At 47.5% G+C, this 25,733-nt stretch overlaps 1 protein-coding gene across 2 annotated transcripts in view; it reads right to left on the minus strand.

Annotated features, from left to right (window-relative positions):
• Positions 1-9,514: 9,514 nt before the first annotated feature.
• The window catches only part of PRKCA (protein kinase C alpha), a 516,290-nt gene continuing 500,071 nt past the window's right edge, over positions 9,515-25,733 (minus strand). Inside the window, exons 17-18 of one of the 2 annotated variants that reach the window (XM_050762434.1) lie at positions 22,833-22,880; positions 9,515-16,689 (exon numbers count right to left, since the gene is read on the minus strand). In XM_050762434.1, the coding sequence (XP_050618391.1) occupies positions 16,525-16,689; positions 22,833-22,880 (213 nt within the window). In that variant the 3' untranslated portion in view covers positions 9,515-16,524. The remainder of the gene's footprint in view (positions 16,690-22,832; positions 22,881-25,733) is intronic. The other variant, XM_050762435.1, reaches the window with a different exon arrangement.

Here is a 25,733-nt window from a genome sequence, read left to right on the forward strand (position 1 = left end):
AAAGTTTCACAAAGAGAAAGAAGCTGAGGAGCTTACATGAGTGAGAGAAAAAATCCAGCTCCCAGAGCTGCCTTGGCTCTAGAGATTTCCAGCGCCAGTCCCTGGTTGGGTCCATCTGTGTTTACTGCCACCCAAAGAGCCGGAGCAAAACAAACATCTCGTACCTAAGTCTTTGTGTGCATTTTTGGTTATTTCCTTAGAAGAAAAAGATCCCCCAAAGCAGAATTGCTGTGTGTAAGCACATTTTTAAGACTCTTGTTACTTAGTGCCAAATTGCCCTCTAAAAAAGATTGTACCAATTTATATTCCCACCCACAGGGCATGAGAGGGCTGACTTTCCCAACTCTTGCCAAAATTGGGATTTAATCTTTAAAGAAAGCATATTTTCTGCCAAGTTAAGAGATAAAAACATGGTATTTCATTGTTCTTTTTCCTCCAGGAATTCTAAATTCTTTTTCTGGACCAAGTTGGACTAGATAATTGGTTATTTACCTGGAGACTAGGGTTGAGTTTCTTGATCAGTCACCTTCAGGAAGTTATGTTTTAATATGCCACAAATTTGATGAAGATCACTAAACAAAGGCTTTGTGAAATTTGATAGTGCATTTATTGTTTCAACAAAACTTCTAAATGTTGTTGAGGACATCATTTCTGATATTGCTTGGCATCTCTTCAACGTAATAAAATCATACTCAATAAATGTCATTTGGATTCAGTGCTAGGAAAGGCTTTCTTTCCCAAAGGAACACATATGTTCCCTCTTTTCCAGTAATGACAACCACATAAGTGACCATGGTTCCCACTTTTATTGACGGTTAGAAAGTGCAAAGCCAAGTTTGAGAATCAACAACAGCAATTTTGTTGATGTTTGCAGAAAAGGGATGTGTTGCAGTTTGTTTAATGTTGCTGTAACAGAATGCCTGAGGCTCGGTGATTTATAAAGAAAAGAGGTTTCTGTAGCTTATTGTTCTGCAGGCTCAGAAGTTCAAGGCCATGGCCCTGGTTGCAGTGAGGGCTTTTGTGCTGCGTCACCACATGGCGGAACGTCAAAGGGGAAGAGACACCTGAAAAGGGGCAAAACCCAAGGGGCATCCTGGCTTTCACACAGCCCACTCAGGAGGGAACTAATCTATTCCTGACAGAACTCACTCACTACTTTGAGAAGGGCACCACGCCACTCATGAGGGATCTGCCCCATGACCCAGACACCTCCCACTGGCTCCCACTTCTCAATGCTGCCACACTGGAGATCAAATTTCAACATGAGTTTTGGTGAGGACAAACTGCGTCCAGACCACAGCATTCTGCCCCTGGCCCTGCAAAACTCATGTCCTTTTCACATGGAAAATACAACCAGAGCATCCCAATAGGCCTCAAAGTCTTGCCTTGTCTCAGCATCAACTTAAAAGTCCAAAGCCTCATCTGAGACCTAAGGCAAGCCCCTTCCAGCCAAGAGCCTGTAAAATAAAAAGCATGTTATTTGCTTCCAAGATAAAACAGTGACACAGACAGTTGGTAAATATTCCCATCCCAAAAGAGACAAATAGGCCAAAAGAAAAGAGTAACAGGCCCCACACGAGTCTGCAACCCAGCAGGGCAGACATTAAATCTTAAAGCTTCATAACAATCTCCTTTGTCTCCATGTCCCACTTCCTGGGTGTGCTGGTTCCAGGGCTGGGCTTGCAAAGGCCTCAGGCCATTATGTCTAGCATGCCGCCATGTCTTTGTTGGCTGCAGCCCACGTGGCTACTCCCATGGGTTGCAGCTGGGTGCCTGTGGTTTTGCCAGATGGATGTTGTATGCTGCCAATGGCTCTATGGTTCTGGGGTCCCAGTGATGACCCTGCTCCACACTAGGTATTGCCCCAGTAAGAACTGTCTGTGGTGGCTCCACTCCTGTGGCAGGTTTCTCCTTGGGGTCCCAGGCATTTTGATATATCTGTGAAATCTAGGTGGAAGCCACCACACTTCTACCACTCTTGGATTCTGCACACCTGGCCTGCCGAGCTAGCACCAAGTGGATATGGATGCCCCAGCCCTGCACTGCTTTGTGACACTGCTCCCTGCTCAAGCAGCCCCAGGTTCGACTCATGCCTCCACTCCAAAGAGCCTAAGTGGTAAGCATTGGCGTCATCATCATTTCCATCTGACACTTCATTATCATGGCCTTTACTGTCCATGTTTCTATTGACATTCTAGTCACAAACACTTCACCAGAATTGTCCTTAATGCTCCACTCCAAGCAATGTAATCTCTTTAATGCCTGTTCCTTCAAACTGTACTAATCTCTGCTCATTACCCTGTTCCAAAAGCCACTTCCACATTTTCAGGCCTCTTTATAGCAACACCCCACTCTTGGTATCAATTTTCTGTCTTTATCCATTTTGTGTTGCTATAACAGAACACCTGAGACTGAGTAGTTTATAAAGAAGCAATTTGGCTTACAATTCTGGTGGCTAGAAAGTTCAAGATTGCGCATATGCATCTGGTGAGGGACTCAGACTGGTTCAACTCATGGCAGGGGAGTTGAAAGTGGAAGGGGAGCTGGCACATGCAAAGAGATCACCTGGTAAGAGAGGACACAAGAGAGCAAAGTCAGGGAAGTCAGTCTCAGACTATTTTTAACAACCCACTCTTCATGGAATATCCTTTCCCTTGAGAGTGAGAACTCACCCACCCCTAAGGGAGGACATTAACCTATTCATGAGAAACCCACTCCCGTGACCCATATACCTCCCACAGGCCCCAGCCCCCAACACTGCCGTACTGGAGATCAAATTTCATCGTGAGTTTTGGTGGGGACAAACAAACCATGTCCAAATCATAGCAAGATGTTTGTATTGACCTTGGTCCTGATGTACTCTTATTTTATTATTCACTTGAAGCCACTTTAAAATCTATAGAAAAAGGCGAAAGTCAAAAACACTCCTGACTATGAGCCCTGGTAGTCCTCGAACCCCTGGTGCAGAGTTTAATGCTCGCATAAGTATTTGCTGACTGAATGAAGGCACTTGATAACAAACCAACTAAGAACAGCATGACATTGAAAAGAGACACTCGTTACTACTTGATCTGAGAGCAAGAAAATGTCACCACAGAAAACAGGGCTTGGGCCAGGTGTGGTGGCTCATGTCTGTAATCCCAGCACTTTGGGAGGCCGAGGCAGGCGGATCACTTGAAGTCAGGAGTTTGAGACCACCCTCTGGCCAACATGGTGAAACCTTGACTCTACCAGAAAAAGACAAAAATTAGCCAGGCATGGTGGTGCAAGCCTGTAGTCACAGCTACTTGAAAGGCTGGGGCAGGAGGATTGCTTAAACCCAGGAGACGAAGGCTTCATTAAGCTGAGATTGCATCACTGCACTCCAGCCTGGGTGACAGAGTAAGACTTCACCTAAAAAAAAAAAAAGAAAACAGGGTTCAAGAATAAAAACGGGAAATAAGAAGTACCAAGAGTCTAAAAAACGTTCAGTTATTGTATTTCCAGGAATCCAGTGGAAAATATAATCCAAAATGCATTCAAAATTTTAGGAACAAAGGTGTTCAACACTGAGTTTTCAAAATAATTTAAAACCAGGAAAACCTAAAATTCCAACAATAGGGGAATTAGTAAGAAAATGTCAATTTTATTATTCCTAAAACATCGAATGCCTGCTACATTGCTTTGTAGTTAAATAATTAATCAAATTCCTCAAAAACCGAGGAAATACAAGTGCAAAGCATAGAGTTGTTTCAACGAACACAAAATGGAATGTTTAAGAAAAAGAATAACGAGTTTTTAAAAACAGCTACTGAGACAGCTGTGGGCAAGGCAATTATAAAAGATTAAGAAATACTGCAAAAATCTAAGTGGACTTTACATTCAGCTTTCTTTGTGAATATCTTGCTTCTCTTCAAATAAACTCGAATTGGAAACTGTAAGACAAGTATTATGGGTATAGTTAATTCAAAAAAGGAATTCCCTGCTCAGAGAGAAGTCCCCACCCTTACTGAATGGCCATGCATTTATTGGCTTTTAAGTTATAATAAAGGCCAGGTACAGTGGCTCATGCCTGTAATCCCAGCACTTTGGGAGGCCCAGGCGGGTGGATCACAAGGTCAGGAGTTCGAGACCAGCCTGGCCAACATAGTGAAACCCCGTCTCTACTAAAAATACAAAAATTAGCCGGGCATGGTGGTGCACACCTGTAGTCCCAGTTACTCGGGAGGTTGAGGCAGGAGAATTGCTTGAACCCGGGAGGCAGAGGTTGCAGTGAGCCGAGATCGTACCACTGCACTCCAGCCTGGGCAACAAAGTGAAACTCCGCCTCAAAAAAAAAAAGTTTTAATAAAATGTTTGAAGGATGTGTGTGTTAACATCTGTTATCCTAGCTTTCAGTGACCAATGTCAAGGTCCAGGGGAGTTTGATAAGAGGGATTTGAGGTTGATATGGTTTGTCTGTGTCCCCACCCAAATCTCATCTTGAATTGTAGCTCCCATAATTCCCACATGTTGTGGGAGGGACCCAGTGAGAGATAATTGAATCATAGGGGCGGTTTCCCCCATACTGTTCTCGTGGCAGTGAATAAGTCTCGTGAGATCTGATGGTTTCATCAAGGGTTACCCCTTTCAGTTGATTATCTTTCTGTCTTGTCTGCCATCATGTAAGACAAGCCTTTTGCCTTCTGTCATGATTGTGAGGCCCCCCACAGCCATGTGGAACTGTGAGTCCATTAAACCTCTTTTTCTTTGTAAATTACTCAGTCTCGGGTATGTCTTTATCAGCAGCGTGAAAACAGGCTAATACCATGGTACAGTCTTGAAAAGATAACAAGACGATGAATAATAAATAAAGTTAGCAAAGAATCAAAAAGTTTAACTATCTTGGGAAGTTGGGATTTTCTTTTCCTCATCTGTATCAGCTACAATAAGCAGGTGTTATTTTTGTAAATTTTCCAAAAACCCAAAAGCATTTCTGACCTAACCAAGCCCAACCTTTCCTCCACGGGCTGCGCATTGCCAAAGAAATCAGTGATTTCACTCTGACAAGTTCTCTACTCACTGGATGATGCTTGCCTTGGATTGTTTTTGACTCCTGGGGTGGGTGGAGCTGGGGTCTCAATCTGGGGCTGTCCTGTGGTGGGAGGGGGAGCCTGAGGCCCACCAGCCATTCCTGCCCGCTTCCTCCTTCCTCCTGGGCCTTTCCAGGCAAGTCAGTCAGGTGAGGGCGGCTGCAGAGGCACCTGCTGTGTTCTGAGAACTGTGATGCTATTTTTCTCTCTCCTCCCACGCCCAGACAGCTCAAAAAAAAAAAAAAAAAAAAAAAAAAAAAGTCAAGAGAAGGAGGGAAGGCTTCCGGAAACAGTTCCAGGAGGGCATCTAGTCTCATAAGCATCAGAGCTAGCCAAGAGCAAGGAACATCCCCCTTGGTAATGGGATGGACTTTGAAAGAAACCGCAGTGGGGGAGAAGGTTTGCAGTGGGGGAGAAGGCCCCCAGCGGGGTCTGGCCCTGAAGCTCCCCACCCATTGCTACATCTGACCGGCTCATGGGACAAGGCTAGGAAGATCAGACTCAGTGCCCAGTCTGGCTGTGCTGCTTAGGAGTTGTGTATCTGGAAGCTGGTTAATTACTTTGGGGTTCAGTTTCCCCATCTCTGAGATGTGAACAATGGCCTCCATCCGATGGAGATGCCATGAGGACTAAATGAGATGGGTGTGTTCAGATGACAAGCTAGGTACTGCATGCATGCCAGCCCTTCCCTTCCTGCCTGTGTGCTGGACTCTGCTTGTTTGGGACCTCTCCTTTCCAGCCTTTCCATCGGACCTCAGCCTCCCTGCCTCCTCCCCCAGGAAGGCATCTGGTGTGCTTGTATCTCTGCGCTTTCAGTTGACTCCATTTGTCTGGTGTTGCTCACCTACATGTTGTTATTTAAGCTCCTTGGACTTCCCTTTCTTCTGTAAAATCGACACAGTAAACAGCACCTATCTGGGGGCAGGGGCTGTCATTGTGGGCTTTAAATAAATGTGCATAAAGAACTTAGAAGAGTGCCTGGTACAGTTCTGATAATCAGTGTGTGTGCATCTGTGTGTGCACAGGTGTGTCTGTGTGCATGTGTGTGTGTGCATGTGTGTGTGTGCATCTCTGTGTGCATGTGTGTTCGTGCGTGTCTGCGTACAGCTTGTGCGATGCCATTTACAGCCCCCTTTAGACTTTTGATTTGTGCCATTTCCACCTGTCTGTTGAGTCCCTGAGCCCACCACTAGCTCTTTCATTTCTCTAGAACCATTTTCCACTTTCTCCCCTTATGCCTAGAATAGGCCTCTTTGCAATGTATTTATTGAATTAGCTTTGTTAAAAAAAGAATCTTGGGGAGACATCCAGTTCTGCTTTCTTAGAGCCAAAAGCACTTCTCGCCCACTCCCTGCAGGCAATGCCCTGCTCTCTGTGTTGTGCACTCCCAGGATGGGGACAGAGTGTGAAAATAGATGGCCTTGGCCTTTGCCCATGTGCATTAGCATTTTCGCTGCACCATAATTTCATCCCCAGAGCACACAATAAGCCAGGGGCAGGGGGGAAGCCCAGGGAGTTAAATAATCACTCAAGCGTAACCACAGGCAGCCATTGCCTCTAGATTCTGGGCTAAAGGACAGAGGTTGAGAACTGGTGTTTCCTAGGCTGAAGCTCATCATGAGTTTGAGAGATGATCTTTAATTAGTTATTTTGTGCATATCTTATCTCCTTCATTAGTGTGTGAACACCTTCAGGGCAAAGCCCATGGCCTAGTAAGGGTTTCTGGAACATGTTGCTAGGCTCAGAGCAGTCTTGGGATCCATTCATTGACTCAGTCATTCAACAAACATTTTGAGCTCCTATTATCTGCCAGGCTCTGCTCTAGGTGCTGGGATGTAGCAGCAAACAGGATGGACAAACTGGCTCCTCTTAGAGCTTCTATTCTCATGGGAAAGGGTGTGCATGTATGCACGTGCACGCACACAGAGGGGAGAGAGAGAGAGAGAGAGAGAGAGAGAAAGCCAGTTAGTGCCTCTCCGAGCTCTCTCTCCTGGCCATTGAACCCTTGGTCCCAGAGCTGGGCATGTGAGGATGAAAGGCCATGGGGAAGGCTGGGTGATGGGAGCCACAGAGGGCTTTCAACAGGGAAGGGCTTGCTCAGGCAAGGTCCTGCTGGCTGCTGAGCAGAGAGGGCCATGAGGGTCAAGGAGGCCAGAGAGGAAGAACAGGGGAGATGGAGAGAAGGGGAACTCTGAGTATGTTTTAGAATAGGGTTTGTAACAGTAGCAGCACCGACATATGGGTGGGATGACACCTTGTTGGGGGCTGGGGGTATCCTGTGCATGGTGGGATGTTTAGCAGCACCCCTGGCCTCTACCCACTCGATGCCAATAAAACTTCCTTCTAGTTATGATAACCAAAACAGTCTCCAGACATTGCCAAGTGCCCTGTGGGTGGCTGCATGGCCTCTGGTCGAAAGCCCTGATTTAGAGTAGACCCAACAGTGCCTGCTCATGAACTCGATGGGCGTGGTGGGCATGGGACGGCGAGGCCAGTGCTGGACAGAAGGACTCGTTTTTGAGTATCCACTTTGGGTGGCACACACTGCCCCTGGAAGGGCAATTGTCCACTGCCTGGTGCTCAGGTTGTCTCTGCTGCGTCTGTGGAGCCAGGAGGACCAGCCATATTGGATACGCCTCTGAGACCTCCCTGCAAGGGTAAACTTGGGTGGAGCTACTCAGTCCCTCGGGTCACCAGCTGCCTGTGAGGATGCTGCTTGATGGCCCACTCTGCTTCATTCCGCATTGCAGCCACAATGAAATAAAATAAAAGCACACTGGCGGAAGCAGAGAGCATGCTCAATGGCCATGGTAAGCTACTCTGCTGGGCAACGTGAGGAGTAGCCACAGCTACACACATATGTGAGGTCAACCAGCCCAGAGTGAAGGTCAGGGCCAGCCCAGGGGGGCAGAGACCACATTGCTCTGAAGACCTGAACATTGTCCTTTGCTTTTCTTCAAAACAGCCTCCCCGCCAGCCCTCACATTGGCAGCTGGAAGACCCTTCACCTCCAGGAAGTTGAGTGTGGCCGCGGCATCTTACGGATGGAAAAATCCACCGAGAGGATGCTGACACTCGAGTAATCTGGCTGCGAACAAGGCCCGGAGGGAAGAGAATGCAGGGAGGCATGTGTATGGATGTAGACTGCTGGGAGGAACAGGCGGGGCTAGGCGGGTCTGGGATTAGGGGGCTATGGGAGGGAGGGTGGCAGCAGTGGGTTGAAGCCATGAGCACCAGGGGAGAGCATCCCCCAAAAGGTGAGGGAATCAGCAAAGATTGACTTCGCCAAGGCTGGATCTTGGCTTTGGTGTTTGTTGTTTATTTTATTTTATTTTTTGAGATGGAGTCTGGCTCTGTCCCCCAGGCTGGAGTGCGGTGGCACGATCTCCGCGCACTGCAAGCCCCGCCTCCCGGGTTCACGCCATTCTCCTGCCTCAGCCTCCTGAGTAGCTGAGACTACAGGCGCCCGCCACCGCACCCGGCTAATTTTTTGTATTTTTTTAGTAGAGACAGGGGTTTCACCGTGGTCTCGATATCCTGACCTTGTGATCCGCCTGCCTCGGCCTCCCAAAGTGCTGGGATTACAGGTGTGAGCCACCGCGCCCGGCCTAATTTTTGTTTTGTTTTGTTTTTTAAGAGACAAGGTCTCCTTCTGTCATCCAGGCTAGAGTGCAGGGGTGCAATCGTAGCTCACTGCAGCATCGACCTCCCGGCCTCAAGTGATCCTCCTGCCTTGGCCTCCCAAAGTGCCGGGATTATGGGTGTCAGCCACCATGCCCAGCCTGTTTTAATTCTTTTTGAGGACAATTCCCTCCATTGCGTTGAGTCGTTAAGTGCTGGATATTTTTGAATGTTCCACATTTGAACATTTCCCCCAATTTTTCAACCGTGAATAAATGCAGAACGAGGCGGCTGACACTCAAAGTGGGGACGGTCCTGAAGCTGCATCCACAGTGTGGCCAACAGGATGTGTGAAAAATAACTATTTCTGGAGAAAACGTCTCAAGACTTGAGCAGAATTCATTCTGGAATCGTTCCTTCCAGTGGAAGAGCACCATCCAGCCTTGGATGATGTCATCAGTTGCTGGGCATCCCTTGCAGTTTGGGGCACAAGACTGTAAGCTCCGTGCAGTCAGGGACCGTGCCAGCCTCTTCTTCCCCAGGGCCTGACACAAATCCTGGCCCTACGCAGGGGCTCTGTGAACAGTGCATGAATGAATGAACCCAGGACCTGCCAGAGCACCGTCCCAGTCACCGTCTGGGCTTTGATTCAAAGCAAGACATATTTTTTAAGTAAAAAAAAAAAAAGCCACTATAAATGGAGGGTCATGCCTGAAAAACAGGTGAAGAGATGAAAGTGTTCTGCGGAGTGTGTCTGAAGTCAAATGCTATTTGTTGAACACTGGAGGAAAAATAATTGCCATACCGCGAAGGGATGTAAATAAGGCCAAGTACACAAAGGAATGATCATTATCTTTATTCATACACACTTGCTTCCAAACTACAATTAATGTTTCTAACAAAGCGTATCATGCAAACGGAGATTAGAGGTTATACAAACTGAAAAAAAGCAATGCAGTAATTTATACATCCATCTCCTCTGCTATATAACCAAATGGTGTTTGACAGTTGAATGGCCTCTACATTTTGTCAGCAGGTGCTTATACAGAAGGAAAAACCTCAACCTCTGTCTCTTCCTCCAAACAAAGTTGGGGTCTTATGTGATGTTTTTCAATTAATGATTGAAACGTGGTATGTCCTTCACACACAAGAATCATGTAGCAAAAGCAATGACTTCAAATGCTTCTGTTTATAAAAGATATTCTGAAAGACCCTAACAGAAGGGATGTGAGGTTAATATTTAGAAAACCTTTAGACTCAAAATAGTAACTGTCTTCATGATTGATTTGGAATATTCCAGTAAACCAACCCTTCAAGAAAAGAATTACATTCTTCCAGAAAGAATATCAACAAAAGTCTACAATCACAGGAAGGGATACTCCTAAAGTTAAGCAGAGTTGACAAAGACAGTCGTTTCATCAGAAAATGCAAAGCCGCCTTTTATCTTATTTTAGAAAAAAAGGTTCTTATAAAGTGGACTTGACACCTATTTTCTGAAAAGGAGGGTTCTGTCTACTCGCGTAAGCGATAACTATGAAACAGACGTCAATAGGCACGTTTGCTGCTGCCTCTTATATCTTGGGAGATCGAAGTATTTCTGAGTTGCCAGTGGGCAAAATCCTTACAGGGCATCTCTGAATCTTCACCCAATGTGAGAGACCTGGGGACCAGGGGTGTCTGGGCACAGAGCCAAGGAAGCATCCTCCTCCTGCCAAAAGGTGGCCACAGAGCCTCACGGAGCAAGGAAAGGGGTCCCAGAAATCCCCGGGAGTCCTATTCCAGGGCTGCCTCTGGATAGGGGACACTAAAAATATCTTTCCTGTGGTTTGGAAGTTTCTAAACCTTAAGCAGTTGTCCCCAGTGTCTATTAAAAACTCGCAGAGCATCAGTCTGCCAACAAGTTTCACCTGAACTTGTAGGTCATTCCCACGTGGACTCCACACCCTAGGAGCATGGGAAAATCTGGCAGTGGGAGAGCAGGTCGGGGGCGCTCCAGCTGACCCAGGCTGAGTCCTCCTACAAGCTCCAGGGGATTGGAATCTTAGGAAATCGTCAGTTGCTTTATTCTAAAAACTCATTTTTAAAGAATTATTATTAAAGTTCTCTATAAAAAAGTACAAATAGCCCAGTATATTCAGTTGCTATACTGGAATTAACAAATAATTTCTTCCTTTAGGTTAAGAAAAGTCTTTGGAATTTGTGGGCTTTTGTGTAGGGTCACTGTAAGGCTGTTGGATGGCTGAGTGTGACCTCCACAGTTATTAACTGTCACCTGATCACATAGATGAGGGGCATAGGGGTCAGAATCATTCGTGCTGTTGACCTTCCCGAAGAATCCCAGACACTATGGAATTAACACAATTGTGTTGACCCCATTTCTTGATGGTGGCCTTCATCCATGTGTACATCAGGTAACCTTCCCAATTTTCTGGATCTTCTAACAGCAGAAACAGATAACGTTCCCTAGATCTGCTGTGTCAGCCCGAATGGGAGGAGACAGGAGTGTTGACTGTCCAGTGCATTTCACAACATGGAGCCCAAGCAGCTTAAGGAAAATGACTTTTAAAAAATATTTTGGCTGGGCATGGTGGCTCATGCCTGTAATCCCAGCACTTTGGGAGGCTGAGGTGGGCAGATCATGAGGTCAGGAGTTCAAGACCATTCTGGCCAACATGGTAAAACCCGATCTCTATTAAAAACACAAAAATTAGCTGGGTGTGGCGGCGGGCACCTGCAGTCCCAGTTACTCAGGAGGCTGAGGCAGGAGAATCGCTTGAACCTGGGAGGCGGAAGTTGCAGTGAGCTGAGATCGTGCCACTGCACTCTAGCCTGGGTGACAGAGCAAGACTCTGTCTCAAAAAACAAACAAAACAAAAAACAAACAAAAAACCAAAAATGTCCTGGCCGGGCATGGTGGCTCATGCCTGTAATCCTAGCACTTTGGGAGGCCAAGGCAGGCAGATCACCTGAGGTCAGGAGTTTAAGACCAGCCTGGTCAACGTGGCAAAATCCCATTTTTACTAAAAATACAAAGATCAGCTGGGCATGGTGGGGGGCACCTGTAATCTCAGCTACTTGGGAGGCTGAAGCAGGAGAATCGCTTGAACCCGGGAGGCAGAGGTTGCAGTGAGCCGAAATCGTGCTACCGCACTCCAGCCTGGGCAACAAGAGTAAAACTCTGTCTCAAAAAAATAAAAATAAATTTCGCAACACTTCTTGTCAAATTGGTGTGTGGCCACTAACAGAGCGCCCTTGTCCTTCCTGGTGACTGTCATGCCTACTGCTGTCCTGGTAACTCTCATGATCACAGCCTTTGGGCCCCCGGCTCAGCGTCTGTTTCGTGATTACAATTGTCTGGTGTGCCCAGCAGGGGACATAGGCACTCCTACCCTTGTTGGGTTATAAAGAAAAAGGAAATGGTGTGATGTGTACACACAAGAAATAGGTGACTTCAGAAGACCAAAGTGAGAAAATGACTGTCAGATGGTATCACCTTTCTGAGGCTTCTAAAAATACAAGACTGTCACTTTTTCTCTTTTCAGCACTGAGAAAACAAAAACCAGCAAAACACAAAAACAAAAACCTCTGAAATGTCTCCTGCTAAGTGGAACCAGGTGGGAACTGCAGTGTTAGTTGTGTGGTGTTAGTTGTTAGTTGTGCAGTGTTAGTTGTTTGTATGACTTCTCCATTTATCCTCAGCTGCCATAATTCTTGGCAGGAAGCCAGAGAGGAAAATGGGCAGGAACCTACTGGCCTCTGGGGTACGCTGGATGGTCTGGCTCTGCCCAGAGAGCTATGAGCTACTTCAAGGTGGGGAGGGGAAAGGGGCTTCCAGCAGCTGGTGGGGATGTTGTCAGCGTTTGGGGGGTGTTTTCTGAGGAGGAACAGACTGTGTCCCTGGCAAAACACTCTCTTGAGGGCCAGCAGACGGAAACTTCCATCTGCACCAACCACCTCCGATGGGAAGCCGTTGACAGTGGCACCCCTTCCTCTCCCTCCTACTGCAGGCATATTTCTGGATGCACCCAAACCCTGTTCTTCTCTGGCTCCTTCCTGACTGCAGCCCCCGCCTCCCTCTCTCTTCTCAGCACGTCCGTGGGGATTCTCTGGAAGTCTGCACCCTCCTTCCAGGAAGTCACCACACTCGCCCAAGGACTTTGGTTCACAGAGGTGCTCAACAATCATTTGCTGGGTTAGCCTGAATCTTGGTCTTTCCGGCCAGGCTTCCAGAGCTCTTGGCCCCATGGTTTTCTATTAAAATTCTGAATAAGAAGGTCTAATACGTGGCCTCAGAAAGGGCAGACAGTGGCTCTGCATGGACCACACGAGGCCAGGGGATGAAAGGAAGGGGAGCGCTGCTGGAGCAATCATTTTGACTCCTGTGGTTTCCGATCTGCCTTTTGAATTAGCTCTTGCCTGGATGTGGGCCTCGCATTAACCTCGGAGGGCGGCCCCCGGCAGCATTCCAGTGACTTCCTTTCAAAGCCAGCACCTGGTGACCTTCAATTGAAATGCCAAGAGACGGGCTGCCAGCCCATGGCCTGCAGCCTCAGGGAAAGGCTCTGCCACCTAGGAGTGGCCACCTTCCAAGGAAAGAATGCAGAGCCGTTTGAATGGCCTGCTGTGGTCATAGCTCCACGGGTCCCGTGGGGATTTGGACGGTGCTAGCTTCTGCCCGGTGGCCTAGACCTCCGCAGGCCCTGGCAATCAGGTCGTGCTCAGGAGCAAGGACTTCCCAAAGGGTCCTCCAGAGACCTCATGTGTGGCTGCGGCAGTTCCACAGCTCACCCCTCGCCACCATCTCATTTCACACAATGCCCACGAAGGGGCCAGTACCATAGAATATCACAAAATGATTCTGAGGCGAGCCATTGCTCATGGTTATCTACATGACAGTCCCGACAGTAACAGTCTTGGGCTGCTGAGATCTGTAAAGCCCTAACCATTACCCACATTCAACACTCAGCAATGGATAAAGCAGGTTCCACTGACAACACTGCACCGGGCCCTGATTTTGACTGTTTCCCCCCGGGGTTTGTCCTGGGGTCTGCTGTCCCTCAGGCAGTGTGCTGGGCACCCCTGTCGGGGCATTTTCTTGGAAAACTTTGCCACACGGTCTGAGAGAATAACAGCCAGCTGACACGGTGAATGTGTTTCCTAGAGAAACAAACTTGTGGTTGATGGGGTTGCAGGGAAGGCCTGAGCCTGCTGCTTGCTTAAAACACACAGGCCGTTTGGGGTGCTGAACAAGGATCCCTAACCCCATGTGTTCCTCCATGGGACCTTCCTCCTCTCTGGGGGCCTCATGGGGGTCCGTCCTGCTGCTGCTCCATTCTGGGCAGGGGGACCGGCCCTTTTGTCTCCTAGGCTCTTTCTATAAACCAGTCCCTTTCCCCTCGGATCAGAGGAGGTGCACCTGGTCAGGACACGAGCCCAGATTGTGCACTGATCCGCAGGGCGGCAAGAACAGGGGAGCCAGGCCACCCTGGAGTCTTGATGTCTATGGTGCATAAAAGATGGCAGAAGAAGTGGCTCTTTTCTGGCCGGGCCCATTCCCTACCCCGTCTCTCCTTCTACTCAGGGTTGCCAGGACCACCTGGGCCTCTCACCTCAAAAAGCCTTTCATGGTTGTATGTTCTGCGAACTTCAGGCAAACAGCCAGAGGAGAAAAATAAGGCGAGTTTAGCTGGGAGATGCTTCTGGGAGGAAACAGAGTGGCTCTCTACAAGGACCGACAGCTACTTTCACTCTCTTTCTGTTTGTGGTAGAACCTGGCTCCTCTGAGGACCTTGCATGGGGGGTGTCTCACCAAAGCAGCGTGCTCCTCCCAAGGCTGGAAAGGCCAATGCCACAATGGCTGGAAGAAAGTCCGCGGCCTCTGAAAAGCAGGTGCTGGTGCCTGCAGGGCACGGCTGTGTTGGTCTCATGAAGTTTGTGCGTGCTGGAGCAAACGACAGGTCGTTGAAGAGGCAGCAAGACAGCACGCTTCCTGCGGGTCCAGTACACACAGCAAGAGGGGAGTCTCCCCATCCCTCCCACCCCTGGAGTCAGCAACAGTCGCAGGCTGAAGGGAAGAAGGAAACACACACACACGGACACACAAAGGTCCGCCCAGGTGCTGTAGCAACGCCACATGTGCACCAGTGTACTAGGCAGACCGCAATCAGACACTTCCTGTTGTGCCCAAGAGGAAGAGTGGCGGAGGAACTGGGATGAAAGGTGGCATTAAGAAACTAAGAGGGAGTGTCAGCTCAAAAATAGTCCTCACGCATAAAAATTTGTTTGCAGGTAGAATCAAATATATATATATATATACACACACACGTAGTAAGAGCCTAATCTATCATGTAAAGTAGCCATTCATTTTTGAAATTTTATCTACATTTAAAAATTAATCTATCTGATACAGTGCCCATGTGCGGGGAGGGAAAGCACAGAAGCAAGGGATTCAGCTAAAACTTAATTCGAAAAGAGGATCAGAAACAAGAACCTGCACAAATAGAGCACAATTGTGTCTTATAAAATTATTATAATACTCTCTTTATACTTGATACGATTATATCAATAATATAGATTCACTTGTTATTAAGGTTTATTATAAACATGCAAAATTCATTGCATGATGCATTTGCAAAACATATTAAAATCCTTCTAGCAATAAAACATCTTTGAGCTGTTAGGCATCCGGGTTTCCTGATTCTACAGCTCCAGGTGTACTAGAAATGGGAATCAAAACCGTATTATTTTTATCCCTAAGTGGACATCCAGGGCTGGAGAAGGGAGGAAAATCAATCAGTAGGGGCTGATGCTAGATTCAACACTTCCAGTAAGTTACTGTACATCGTACTTTCATAAACGACACTGCAGCCTATTAAATAAATAAGTACAAAAGGGGAGAGGGCGTACACTTCAGCTTCTTGAGAAGGATAACAAGGTAGGCAGCAAAACATTGGTGTGTGTGGGGTGGCTGTTGGCGAACAACACTGGTGAGTAGTGGCATGATTACTGATGGCACCCTGGATTGAAAAATAATCTCTCAGAGATTAAAATGAACGTACATACACACTGGCTTATCCTTGATCTGAAATGATTTCACATGCTTGTTCAGCAACGTCCTTAGACGATTTGGCCTCTTACAAAGAATGAAAGTATCAAGACAGTTATCAGCCAAGGAGGGTACCAGATGACAGATTCACCCAACACTCATCTGAGGTTTTTTTTGTTTAAACTGGTAACTGCTGGACTATGGTTGGGTTAGGATTTGTCAATGTTTGGGAACAGTGATTAGGTTCATCCTGGCCTTTCAGATTCTAGGGGCCATTTCCATGGAGGCAGAGAACGGACGCACAGGGTACTTTGAGGCCTCCCCCACCCCCAATCCCTCCCTGCTCACTCTCTTGGCTTCCTGCTCTTGGATTCCAAGACGTCTTGGGTGGAGATGTTTCCAGCCCCCTGGGCTGGGGTAGGCTCACTTTAACATCTCTGGTTGGGGGATTCCGATGGTGAAAAATCCACAGATGGAGGGTATGGAAAGTATATCAAATTGTACCCAAAATGGGGCAACAGTCTGTTTGCTTTCTAGGAAGGGTTAACCTAGAGGCAGACGTAACTTCTACAGAATTAAACTGGACGCTGTGCGTGACGTACCATCTTCCACTAAGATAAAAAGTTCTTGGTTGTAAGAGAGAGGCCCTGAACAGTTAATCACATTTGGACTAATAACCCTACAATTTTCAGGCCTCCATATGGAATCAGACACAAGGCCGTGGCCTTAGAATTTTAGGGTTAAGGATCACTTCCCACCGTGGGGAGGGCTGGGGGCTGGGGAGGCATTTGTTCTCGCTGGTGAGTTTCATACCGCACTCTGTAAGATGGGGTGCACAAACTGGGGGTTGACATACGAGAACCCTTCAAAATCAGACTGGTCTATGTTAGCGATAACCAGCTGATCAGGCGGCGTTAAGACGGGCTGCCCTCGTGTGAAGAACTTGTCAAAGTTTTCTGCTCCTTTGCCGCACTGTGGAGAAAAGACAGAAAGAAGGAAAGGTCAGTCCGCAGGACAACGCGCAGCAGCTCTCTGAGGGCCCTCTCCGGGGAGGGGCACGGCCCTGGGGAACTCGGGGCTGGTTAGGCAGGAGGAATCTTGGAAGACTTGCAGGCCTACTGGATTCAAAAGCCAGGCACAGCAGACAACGAGGAGTTACCCAACTGTAAATCTCAAAATACCCCGAACAGAAGCCCTGGGTGGGAATGCACGGCTGGCAATGAGGCAGCAACAAGGGGACAGCCCCGGTCCCCTCACGTCCACCTCACCGAGCAAGCGGAGCTGACAGCATGGAAGCCACGCACGCGGGGCTGTCAGTCACAGCTCCGTGTTGAAAGGCCAGGACGTTGGCTGGGGCTGCAGGCAGTTACCCCTGGACCAAGCGAGGGGGGTGAGTTACTGCCGACATCTCGTTCTTTGCCGCAATATTTGCAATGAAAAACTGTGTTATCCTTGCCTTCCTACTGGGCTGCTCTAGCAACCCCAGCCCCTAAATTAAGCTTCAAGCGATATGAGGTAGGTGTGGCGGCAAGGCTGGGAGATTTGCACCTGGCCCAGCTAGGATTTAGCACACCTAGCCACAGTTGGCCAGCGGGCAGGCTGGGCGACTGGAGCTCATTTGCAGGGTGGTCTCAGGCTGGAGGTGGTTTGCAAGGCACCCTGGGGAGGCAGGGAGAGGCCTGCTGTCTCGCCTTTTCCTCTCTTCCAGGGTCCACTGCGGTGCTCTGTGCGCGTCGAGGCTGCAGGCAGAACTGCTGCATTGGAGTCTCTGAGACACACAGCCGCTTAGGCAGCATGGCTTGGTAGCCTGACCCCAAAAGTGGGGAAGGGGTGTCTCTTCACTTTGTCAGCCACCCACAAGTGTAGTGGCATGTTGAAGTCCCCGAAAGCCCAGGGTGATTCTGAAGCAGGAAGAGTTTCACTGAGGATCCTAAGAAAGATTTTCCAGATGTTGCCAATTATTGCCCTGGGACCTGCTGCTAGCACCACAGGGACAATATGGATTCAAGCTGAGCTAGCACACGTTTCAAACTAACTAGGCATCCTTGGGTCTCTAACAGAGAATAGCTCTGGATTAACTGTGAAGTGGGGTCCACCCAGTTTGCTCATCTGTAACACTGGGAGAATCATCACACCTCCTGCCAAGGCTGTCACGAAGGTGAAATGTATGGGTTTTCACAGAGCCCAGCAGAGGCGAGAGGCTGCGCGTGCTGCTAGTGTTTTTATAAGGCAGTTGAGTCTCATGGGCTGTGCTTTCTCGGCTCCTTTTTCACACTTTCTCTTCTAGGAGGTGTGCTTCAGAACCTTTTTTTTTTTTTTTTTTGAGACAGAGTCTTGCTCTGTTGCCCAGACTAGAGTGCAGTGGCATGATCTCAGCTCACTGGAACCTCTGCCTCCTGGGTTCAAGGAATTCTCCTGCCTCAGACTCCCGAGTAGCTGGGATTACAGGCATGAGCCACCATGCCCGGCCATGAAGCTACTTTCATTACCCTTTTCCCACCTACTTTTCATCAAATAAAACCTGCTCCTAAGTACCTGTTGAGGTGGAAAGCATGTCATAAATTCAAAGTAAGGTTTTTATGACAAACAGCTTTCCTTTCTGGGTTTATTAATTTTTTTTTTTCTTTTTTGAGACAGGGTCTCATTCTGTCACCCAGGCTGGTGTTAGTGGTGTGAGCATGACCCACTGCAGCCTCAACCGCCTGAGCGCAATTGTTCCTCCCACCTCAGCCTCCTGAGTAGCTGGGACTGCAGGTGCGCACCACCACACCTGGCTATTTTTTGTATTGACAGGGTTTCACCATGTTGCTCAGCCTGGTCTCGAACTCCTGAGCTCAAGCAATCTGCTGGCCTTGGCCTCCCAAAGTGCTGGGATGAGCCACAGGCATGAGCCACCGCGCCCAGCCTCTGGGCTTATTTCCATTTTAATAAGCGACCACCTACTCTTCACCCAAGGAGATTTCACACTGCAATGAATGGTGAGTATGTGGGTGACGTGTGTGGTGGGGCAGGGGGATGACAGGCAGGGGCTGTCTGTGTGCTTTCAAGTTACTCTGCGGAGCCATACAGACATGAGGCTTACTGTCACATCCGTCCTGCCTCTCACACATGGGGTAGCAAAGCTTGCGCTCTCACGTCCCACGTGTCCATGGTATATTTCCTTGAAAGAGCACAAAGCACCTCAAAGCCAAGGTCAGCAGAGGCAGACTCTGCAATTCACATTACCCTATGTGTACAGGCCATTTGCAAACACCGAGAAAGGCTCTTTGAAAAATAAATAAGGGCACGCTGTTTCTTCCTAGGAATTAATCGGGAGTCTGTACTTAGTTCATCAGTTAAACAAATAGAAATCAACTTTCCTTGGAATTCCACATTCAGATGCTGCTGTGATGATGACAACAGCCAAAGAAATAGCCCTCCTCTGGATATACCAGTGGTTCTCAACCAGGGATGATTCTGCCCCCAGGGAACCCATTTTTGGCCATCATGACTCGGGCGGGATGAGCCTGGCATCTAGGAGATAGAGGCCGGGGATGGTGTGGAACATCCTACAAGGCCCAGGACACTGCCCCCGCCCCAAAGAATGATTGGCTGAAAATGTCAACAGTCCTGCTGCCGAGAAACTCTGGGACATACCAAGACTATCGTGTGAGGCTGAGTAGGTCCTAAGATCCGTGTGAGGGCAGACATGAAGCCAAAGTAGGGAATTAGGCGAAGCAGCCATATGCAAGAGTGGACAATGGAGAAGTGGCAGAAGTCCCAAGGCAAAAGCATTTGGAGCAAGTGTGACAGCTCAGTGGAGCTGGCTTTGGGAACATCCTTTTGGAACCTGATTCATCAATACTCATTGCCTGTAAGAATTCAAGTGAACCTACAATCAGGGCTCCCAGAGGCTGGGATGTGTAGTCCTTTAAGAAGAGATCATCCGTGCTTCTCTTGATACTCACTAACCATGCAAAGATGAGCAAGAAGGAATTTCTGGAAAAAATATAATAAAAGGACGTGAGTCCCCAAAAGGACGAGCAAAGCAAGCCAAGGTAAAATGTTCTCTCCCTTCTTCACAGGACACATTGGATGAATTTAGGGCTGCACAGATAGACTAGACATCTAGGCTGGATGTCTGTCCTGCTCTAAATTTATCAATGTGTTCTGCAAAAAGAGTACACAGGTCTGACCCTTTCAGTCCCGTCTTTATGGCATTTTAGTCCCGTCTTTATGGCATTTTAGTCCCGTCTTTATGGCATTTACGAATCATCGTCCAATGGGACGTTTCCAAAAGCCATGGCTTTACTGCCAAGGAAAAATAAAAAGCAAACTAAAAGGAGATCTCCCAAGCTCTAAAAAGGGGACCACAGAAACCTTCCCACTGAGAAGCCTGGAGAGGGAGGCTTGAGGACATCCAATTCTAAAGCTGGTGTCCAGAGAAAGGTCACTCCTGAGGGTGCCCACTGCTTGAAAAGCTAAGTACTGTGATAAAATGGGACAAAAATCCCTTCCTGGTTAAGAGCTCGTGTTCTGCCTGTGCAGAGGTCTGCAGAGCTAAGGGGGAAGTTGTAGAGCCTGGATCAACCCAGTTGCTGCCCTGCAGTCACACTGAGTGCGGCTGTGCGGCTTCTGGTCTCAAAACTGCTCACTGCTGGAAACACCTTCCTCTTCTTTCTCACTGTAAATCTCTCTGGAATTTTCCTTGAACTCAAAGAGGGAGAAATCTCACTTTAACAAATGAAAGCTGTTCTTAAATTGGTTCTCTTCGGTGGAGAGACAAGAGGCAGGCACAGGCCAAGGGCGAAGAGTAGAAACTAAACCACTGAAGTTCAGCCACATCAACCACGGGACAGAAACGAGCTGTGGGTGGATCTTAGCAAGCAGGGGAAGAAAGCCTGGAAGGGCTGCAGGATGACCTGAAGGTTAGATCAGCTCTGAGACTCAAGAACTTTTTATTCTTAGGGAGATCAAGCCACAAAGAAGTCTCCTTCGCCCCACCAAGAGCCAGGGGGCAGCACAGCTATTTCTACTCCAGACTCGGCGTGGTGAGAAATACCGTTTCCTTTTCCACCACAGAAGGTCTGCCAGTGTATTATAAATGAGCCTTCCACAGCTCTTAGCAAAAGTAGCCCTGGAAATAGACAATCTACTCTCAGTCAAATTGGAGAAGATCTTGAACTACTCGTTTTCCAAGATGTTAATGTGGAAAACCACCCCCATCACCATCACCACCACTACCACCACTACCACCTCCTACTGAAAAAGATAATGAAAACCAGAGATTTCTGGATCCTTGGAGAAAGGAAAAGCAGTAGATTCAAGAAGCTACTGCATTCCTAATATGGAAGAGATTCTTCCTATTATCAATGTTCTAACCTTACTCATCACCATGAGCCTGATAGGCAATGGCCTCAGGTGCCATCTTGGAGCTGAGCAGTGAGCAAGAAAAGGCAAAGAGGCTAAAGGGCTGAGGGGCACCAAGCATGACTGCACGAACACCAAGTGAATGAGTACAAGATGACTGCAGGCAGCCTCCCGCCACTCCTCAGGGATGAGGCAGGCAGGTAATCACCACCGCCATTGGAAGGGCAGCCTCTACAGCAGTCTGTGACAGCAGGCAGGTGTGGTTGTCCATGGCCTCAGAGCTCTAGACCACCCAACAGCTGCTAAAAGTAACATTTATACCTTGTGAGCGAAACTGGGCTGGGTGTGCACTATCTCCACCTCCAAAGGTAACCCGCGTCTTTCCCCGACTGAGGCTTTTGCCCTCTGGGATGTGATGGGTACCACACGATGGGTATGGGACAGAGATAAAGGGGAAGAGGACATCAGGGGGTGGTCAGACCCAACCAGTCAGCGTGTGACTCTTGAACTCCCTGAGACCAGGCGATGTTGACACCCAAGGGAAAGTGGGGACACAGAGGGGAGAAGGATGTGGCCAGAGATCAAGAGCCCCAATGTATAGCTTTGGCAAACTCAATGCATCTCTCTGTGAAGGTAAGATGTGGATGTGACCATCCACCTTCCCAGGCTATTGTGAGGATCCAGGGAACTAACGGGCCCTTCCTCAATGAGGAGGCAGGACAGACATAAGGTACACCCTGGGAAGCAAGCGCCAGCATGTAAAAGGCATGTGATCGATACCTGAGGGATGAATACACGTTATTAATAAGCTACCTCCCTCTTTCTGATCTCTGGATTCAGGATTGAACTCCTTTGTCATTTTTGATATTCCTACCCATTTGGTCAAACTGTCAATGAATGCAACGAACCCAAGATAAATCAGGCATGGTAAAGATGTTACAAAACATGAATGACATGGACTCTGGGTGGAATCTGGGATTGCAATGTGCCCCCACTGAAGCCCTGTGTGGCAAACACACTGCTCAATGCTCACAGCCCCTTTCCTTCTGTGATAGGGTGTGGGGGAGACTGAGATGCAATGCAGGAGTTGGCTTCGTGGCTGATTCTTACCTGTGAGAGGTCTCTGGGCATGAGCAATACACGTGTTGGTCTCACCCCTGCCCTTTACCTTGGTGTCTCAGTCATGTAGAATACAACCCCGTGGTCACAGCTATGGGAATTATGGGAAATATGAGTAGCTCAAAACATTGCTGTTAAAAAGCAAAACCAAACAAAACCCAGAAGGGGAGGAAGGATGCAGAACAAATTAAGAGTAAAGGAATGTTGCAAGACTATGGAGAAAGGAAACCTAATGAGGTGGGAGCTATCCCTTACGATGACCAAAGGCAGGATGCGCTTCATCGTAGGGGAACCCTTACTTGTATTTCAAGCCCCAGTGCTAGGGTAAAGTGGAGCACATAGCAACCACACCGCCACCATCTGCACAGCTCTCCAACTCGTGGTTGCACAGCGTCTTCATTTAAGTTAAATAACCAACAGCAGAAACGGGCTGGTGTGTATCGCTTGGGCTTCCTGGGAGGTAGTGTCCATACTAAGGAGCCATCCAGCAAGGGGTCTGGCCATTGGTCTGCCCTTTCTCTGAAGATTAGCATGCTCAGGGAGCGGTCTTCGTGCATGACCAACACAAGCAGGGACACACGGTTAAGGGTTATAAAGTGGGGTTAGTTTGCTCATTTAGTCACCCAAGGTTCTGGAAACGTGCTCACCGAAGACCTGGAAGCCCACTGAAGCCAGTGCATTTTGGTACACAAAGTCTGGAGAATAAGAACGGACAAAGGAGAGGATTTGGTACACACAGTCTGGAGAATAAGAACGGACAAAGGAGAGGATTTGGAGAATAGTCAGTTCCTGGCCTTGGAAGTCCAGAATCGGGAATGGACATGTAAAGAATGCTATAAACCCACGAGAGCTGATGTGGAAACACCTCTCGGACACATTGCTAAGTGAAAGACGCAAGGGTGTGTAACATGGCACGACCTCATCTGTGTATATGTTTACACACACTTTCTGGAAGGCTACAGAAAAGATCATGAAGAATAGGACCAGTAGTTGGGGAGATATCTTTTCATTTATGCCCTTCTCTACCACTTAACTGTTCATTTCACCAGATAGAGAGAACATGTTAATAGTAATTTTTTAAAGGGATTGGGACCCCTTTCACCTCCTGCCAACTTCATATAGTCTTTGGTTTCTCTGACAAAATTAAACAGTACTCAGCTCACCTACTGCACTGCAGCATTATCTCAGAAAGGGCAAACTCTGTTCTGGAGGAAGGCTGATTCCGTTGATGAGTTTGCTGATAGACAGAGGCCAAAAGCCACACATTAAATGAGGGGATTCCTTAGGTGTGAGAGCCACGTGTGTATGAGGGTAAAGGTTCTGGCTTACTGCGGGCTGTCATCTACAGAATAAAAACATGTACTCCATTTGGTCTTTATGTTAATGGCCAGATTTAGAGGATTTGAAGCTCTTTTTCCAAGAAAAGTTGTAATGGCCATAGTTCTTGGAAACCTTCACTGCCAACAATGGAAACCTGTCAATTCATACCATTTGATGTACACAGGGTCTGTATGTATGCCATCACTCATCACTGAAGCGCCCCGAGGCTTGCAACAGCGATGCTTATTTATATTGATTATTAGTTTAAATGTCTCATTTCTTCCGATTTCTCTGCTAAGCAGAAAAGTATTTGAGAGAGTAATGATTAAAGAATAGGAAAAACTGCTTTTGCTTCTAGTTAGCCAAGTAAAAGGTGCTGTCTTAGACTAGTGTCGAGGCTTAAATCAAACCTAGATACAGCATGATGTGACTTCCGTAGTCTCCAAAGGCTGGATAGTGTTTGTATGTTGCTGACAAACCTTCCCATTTTGAGATCTCAATTTTAATTGGCATCATTGTTACTAGCCCAACAGAAAAGCCAAGAGAATGAAGCTGCCTGCCACCCTAGAGAACTGATGAGACGTGGCCCAGGCTGCCTATGGTATCTGATCTGTGACACAGCCATGCCGGGGACCCTCCCTCCTTCTTTCACCTGCAGAGCCCCTGCACTATATACCTAGCTTGCTGGAGTAATTTTTAAAAGTACACAGTACCGGGGGATGTCCTTATGTTCAGGAAATACACATGGAATTAGCTAGGTGTAAAGAAGCATTAACTCTGCAACTTACTCTCAAATGGTTCAGAAAAGAATAAGTTTATATTAAGGTTGGTACAAAAGTAATGGCAAAAAGAATGGAAAGTAACGGCAAAAACTGCAATAACTTTTGCTCCAACCTAACAGATGTGTGTGTCTGTACCTGTACACGGAGAGATATACAGAAAAAGGATGATACCGAGGTCAGCCTGTAATCCCAGCACTTTGGGAGGCCGAGGCAGGTGGATCACTTGAGGTCAGGAGTTTGAGACCAGCCTGGCCAACATGGCAAAACGCGACTCTACTAAAAATATATAAAAAATCAGCCAGGTGGTGGCAGGTGCCTGTAATCCCAGCTACTCAGGAGGCTGAGGCAGGAGAATTGCTTGAACCTGGGAGGTGGAGATTGCAGTGAGCTGAAATCGTGCCACTGCACTCCAGCCTGGGTGATAGAGCAAAACTCCATCTCAAAAAAAAAAAAAAAAAAAAAGAATATAACTATATGAACATGCTAAAATGTTAACATAGAGGAACATAGGTAAAGGAATGCAAAAGTTCTTTAAATTACTTTCCTGGCCCTTCTGCAAGCCTGAAATTGGAAATTATTTCAAAATAAAAATTAAAAAAAAAAGGATCCTTGTACCAGCTTCGATAATTAAATGATCATCAAACTCTCTAAACAAGCTAATGGCACTGTGAAATGAAGAAGGACTTTGTGGTGACTGGGAAAAGGAACCCCGATTGTGTGTTCTTGCTGCAGGGATGTCCTCAGTGTTCTTATTCTCTTTGGCTCTGGCTGTGGGTCATTGGAAGACAATGTCCTAAAGACAGTTCTATTTTTTTCTGCCTTTTTAAAAAATAGAATACTTACAGTAATTTCACACAAAAAAAATGGCCATCTGTGAAAGGCCTATTTCCAACGTGCTCCGCCTGCCCACTCTGGAATACGTTTCTTGTGTTAACATTATAGATTAATTTCTCCCTCCCTAATAATCATTTAAGTACAGTGAATTATTCTGGCTTGCCTATGAACTCGCTATTCTGCTCCTTGGTGCCAATGGCTAGAACTAAAAAAAGAAAAATCAATTAACCTTATGCTCCTGGTATTTGTATAAACTGCTATTGATCACAGGCAGGATGAGTGGAAATTTGAAGGCTGTTCTTGGCCATTTCATTCACCTTAATTATACATCAGAATAAAAGGCTACAAAATTCAAAGCGATGGTGGATCAGAATCCTGGAGCTTTTATTTTTCTGGCAAAGCAGAAAGCGCTTTCCTTCCCTCGGTGAGCCTTCTGGTTGCTGGGCCAAATCCCTCCTCCCCACGGTGCCTCAACGCTCACCTGAAGCTGACAGGCAGGGTGAACACCCACTGCTCCCTCAGTCACTGAAGATTACCCTTTCCAGAGGTGACATCTGTTTTAAACTTAAAATTTCTTCTTACATAGACTCTTCTGAACATTATGGATCTTTC

Source organism: Macaca thibetana, chromosome 16 (genome assembly GCF_024542745.1).
Source record: "Macaca thibetana thibetana isolate TM-01 chromosome 16, ASM2454274v1, whole genome shotgun sequence".
NCBI classification, from domain to species: Eukaryota; Metazoa; Chordata; class Mammalia; order Primates; family Cercopithecidae; genus Macaca; species Macaca thibetana.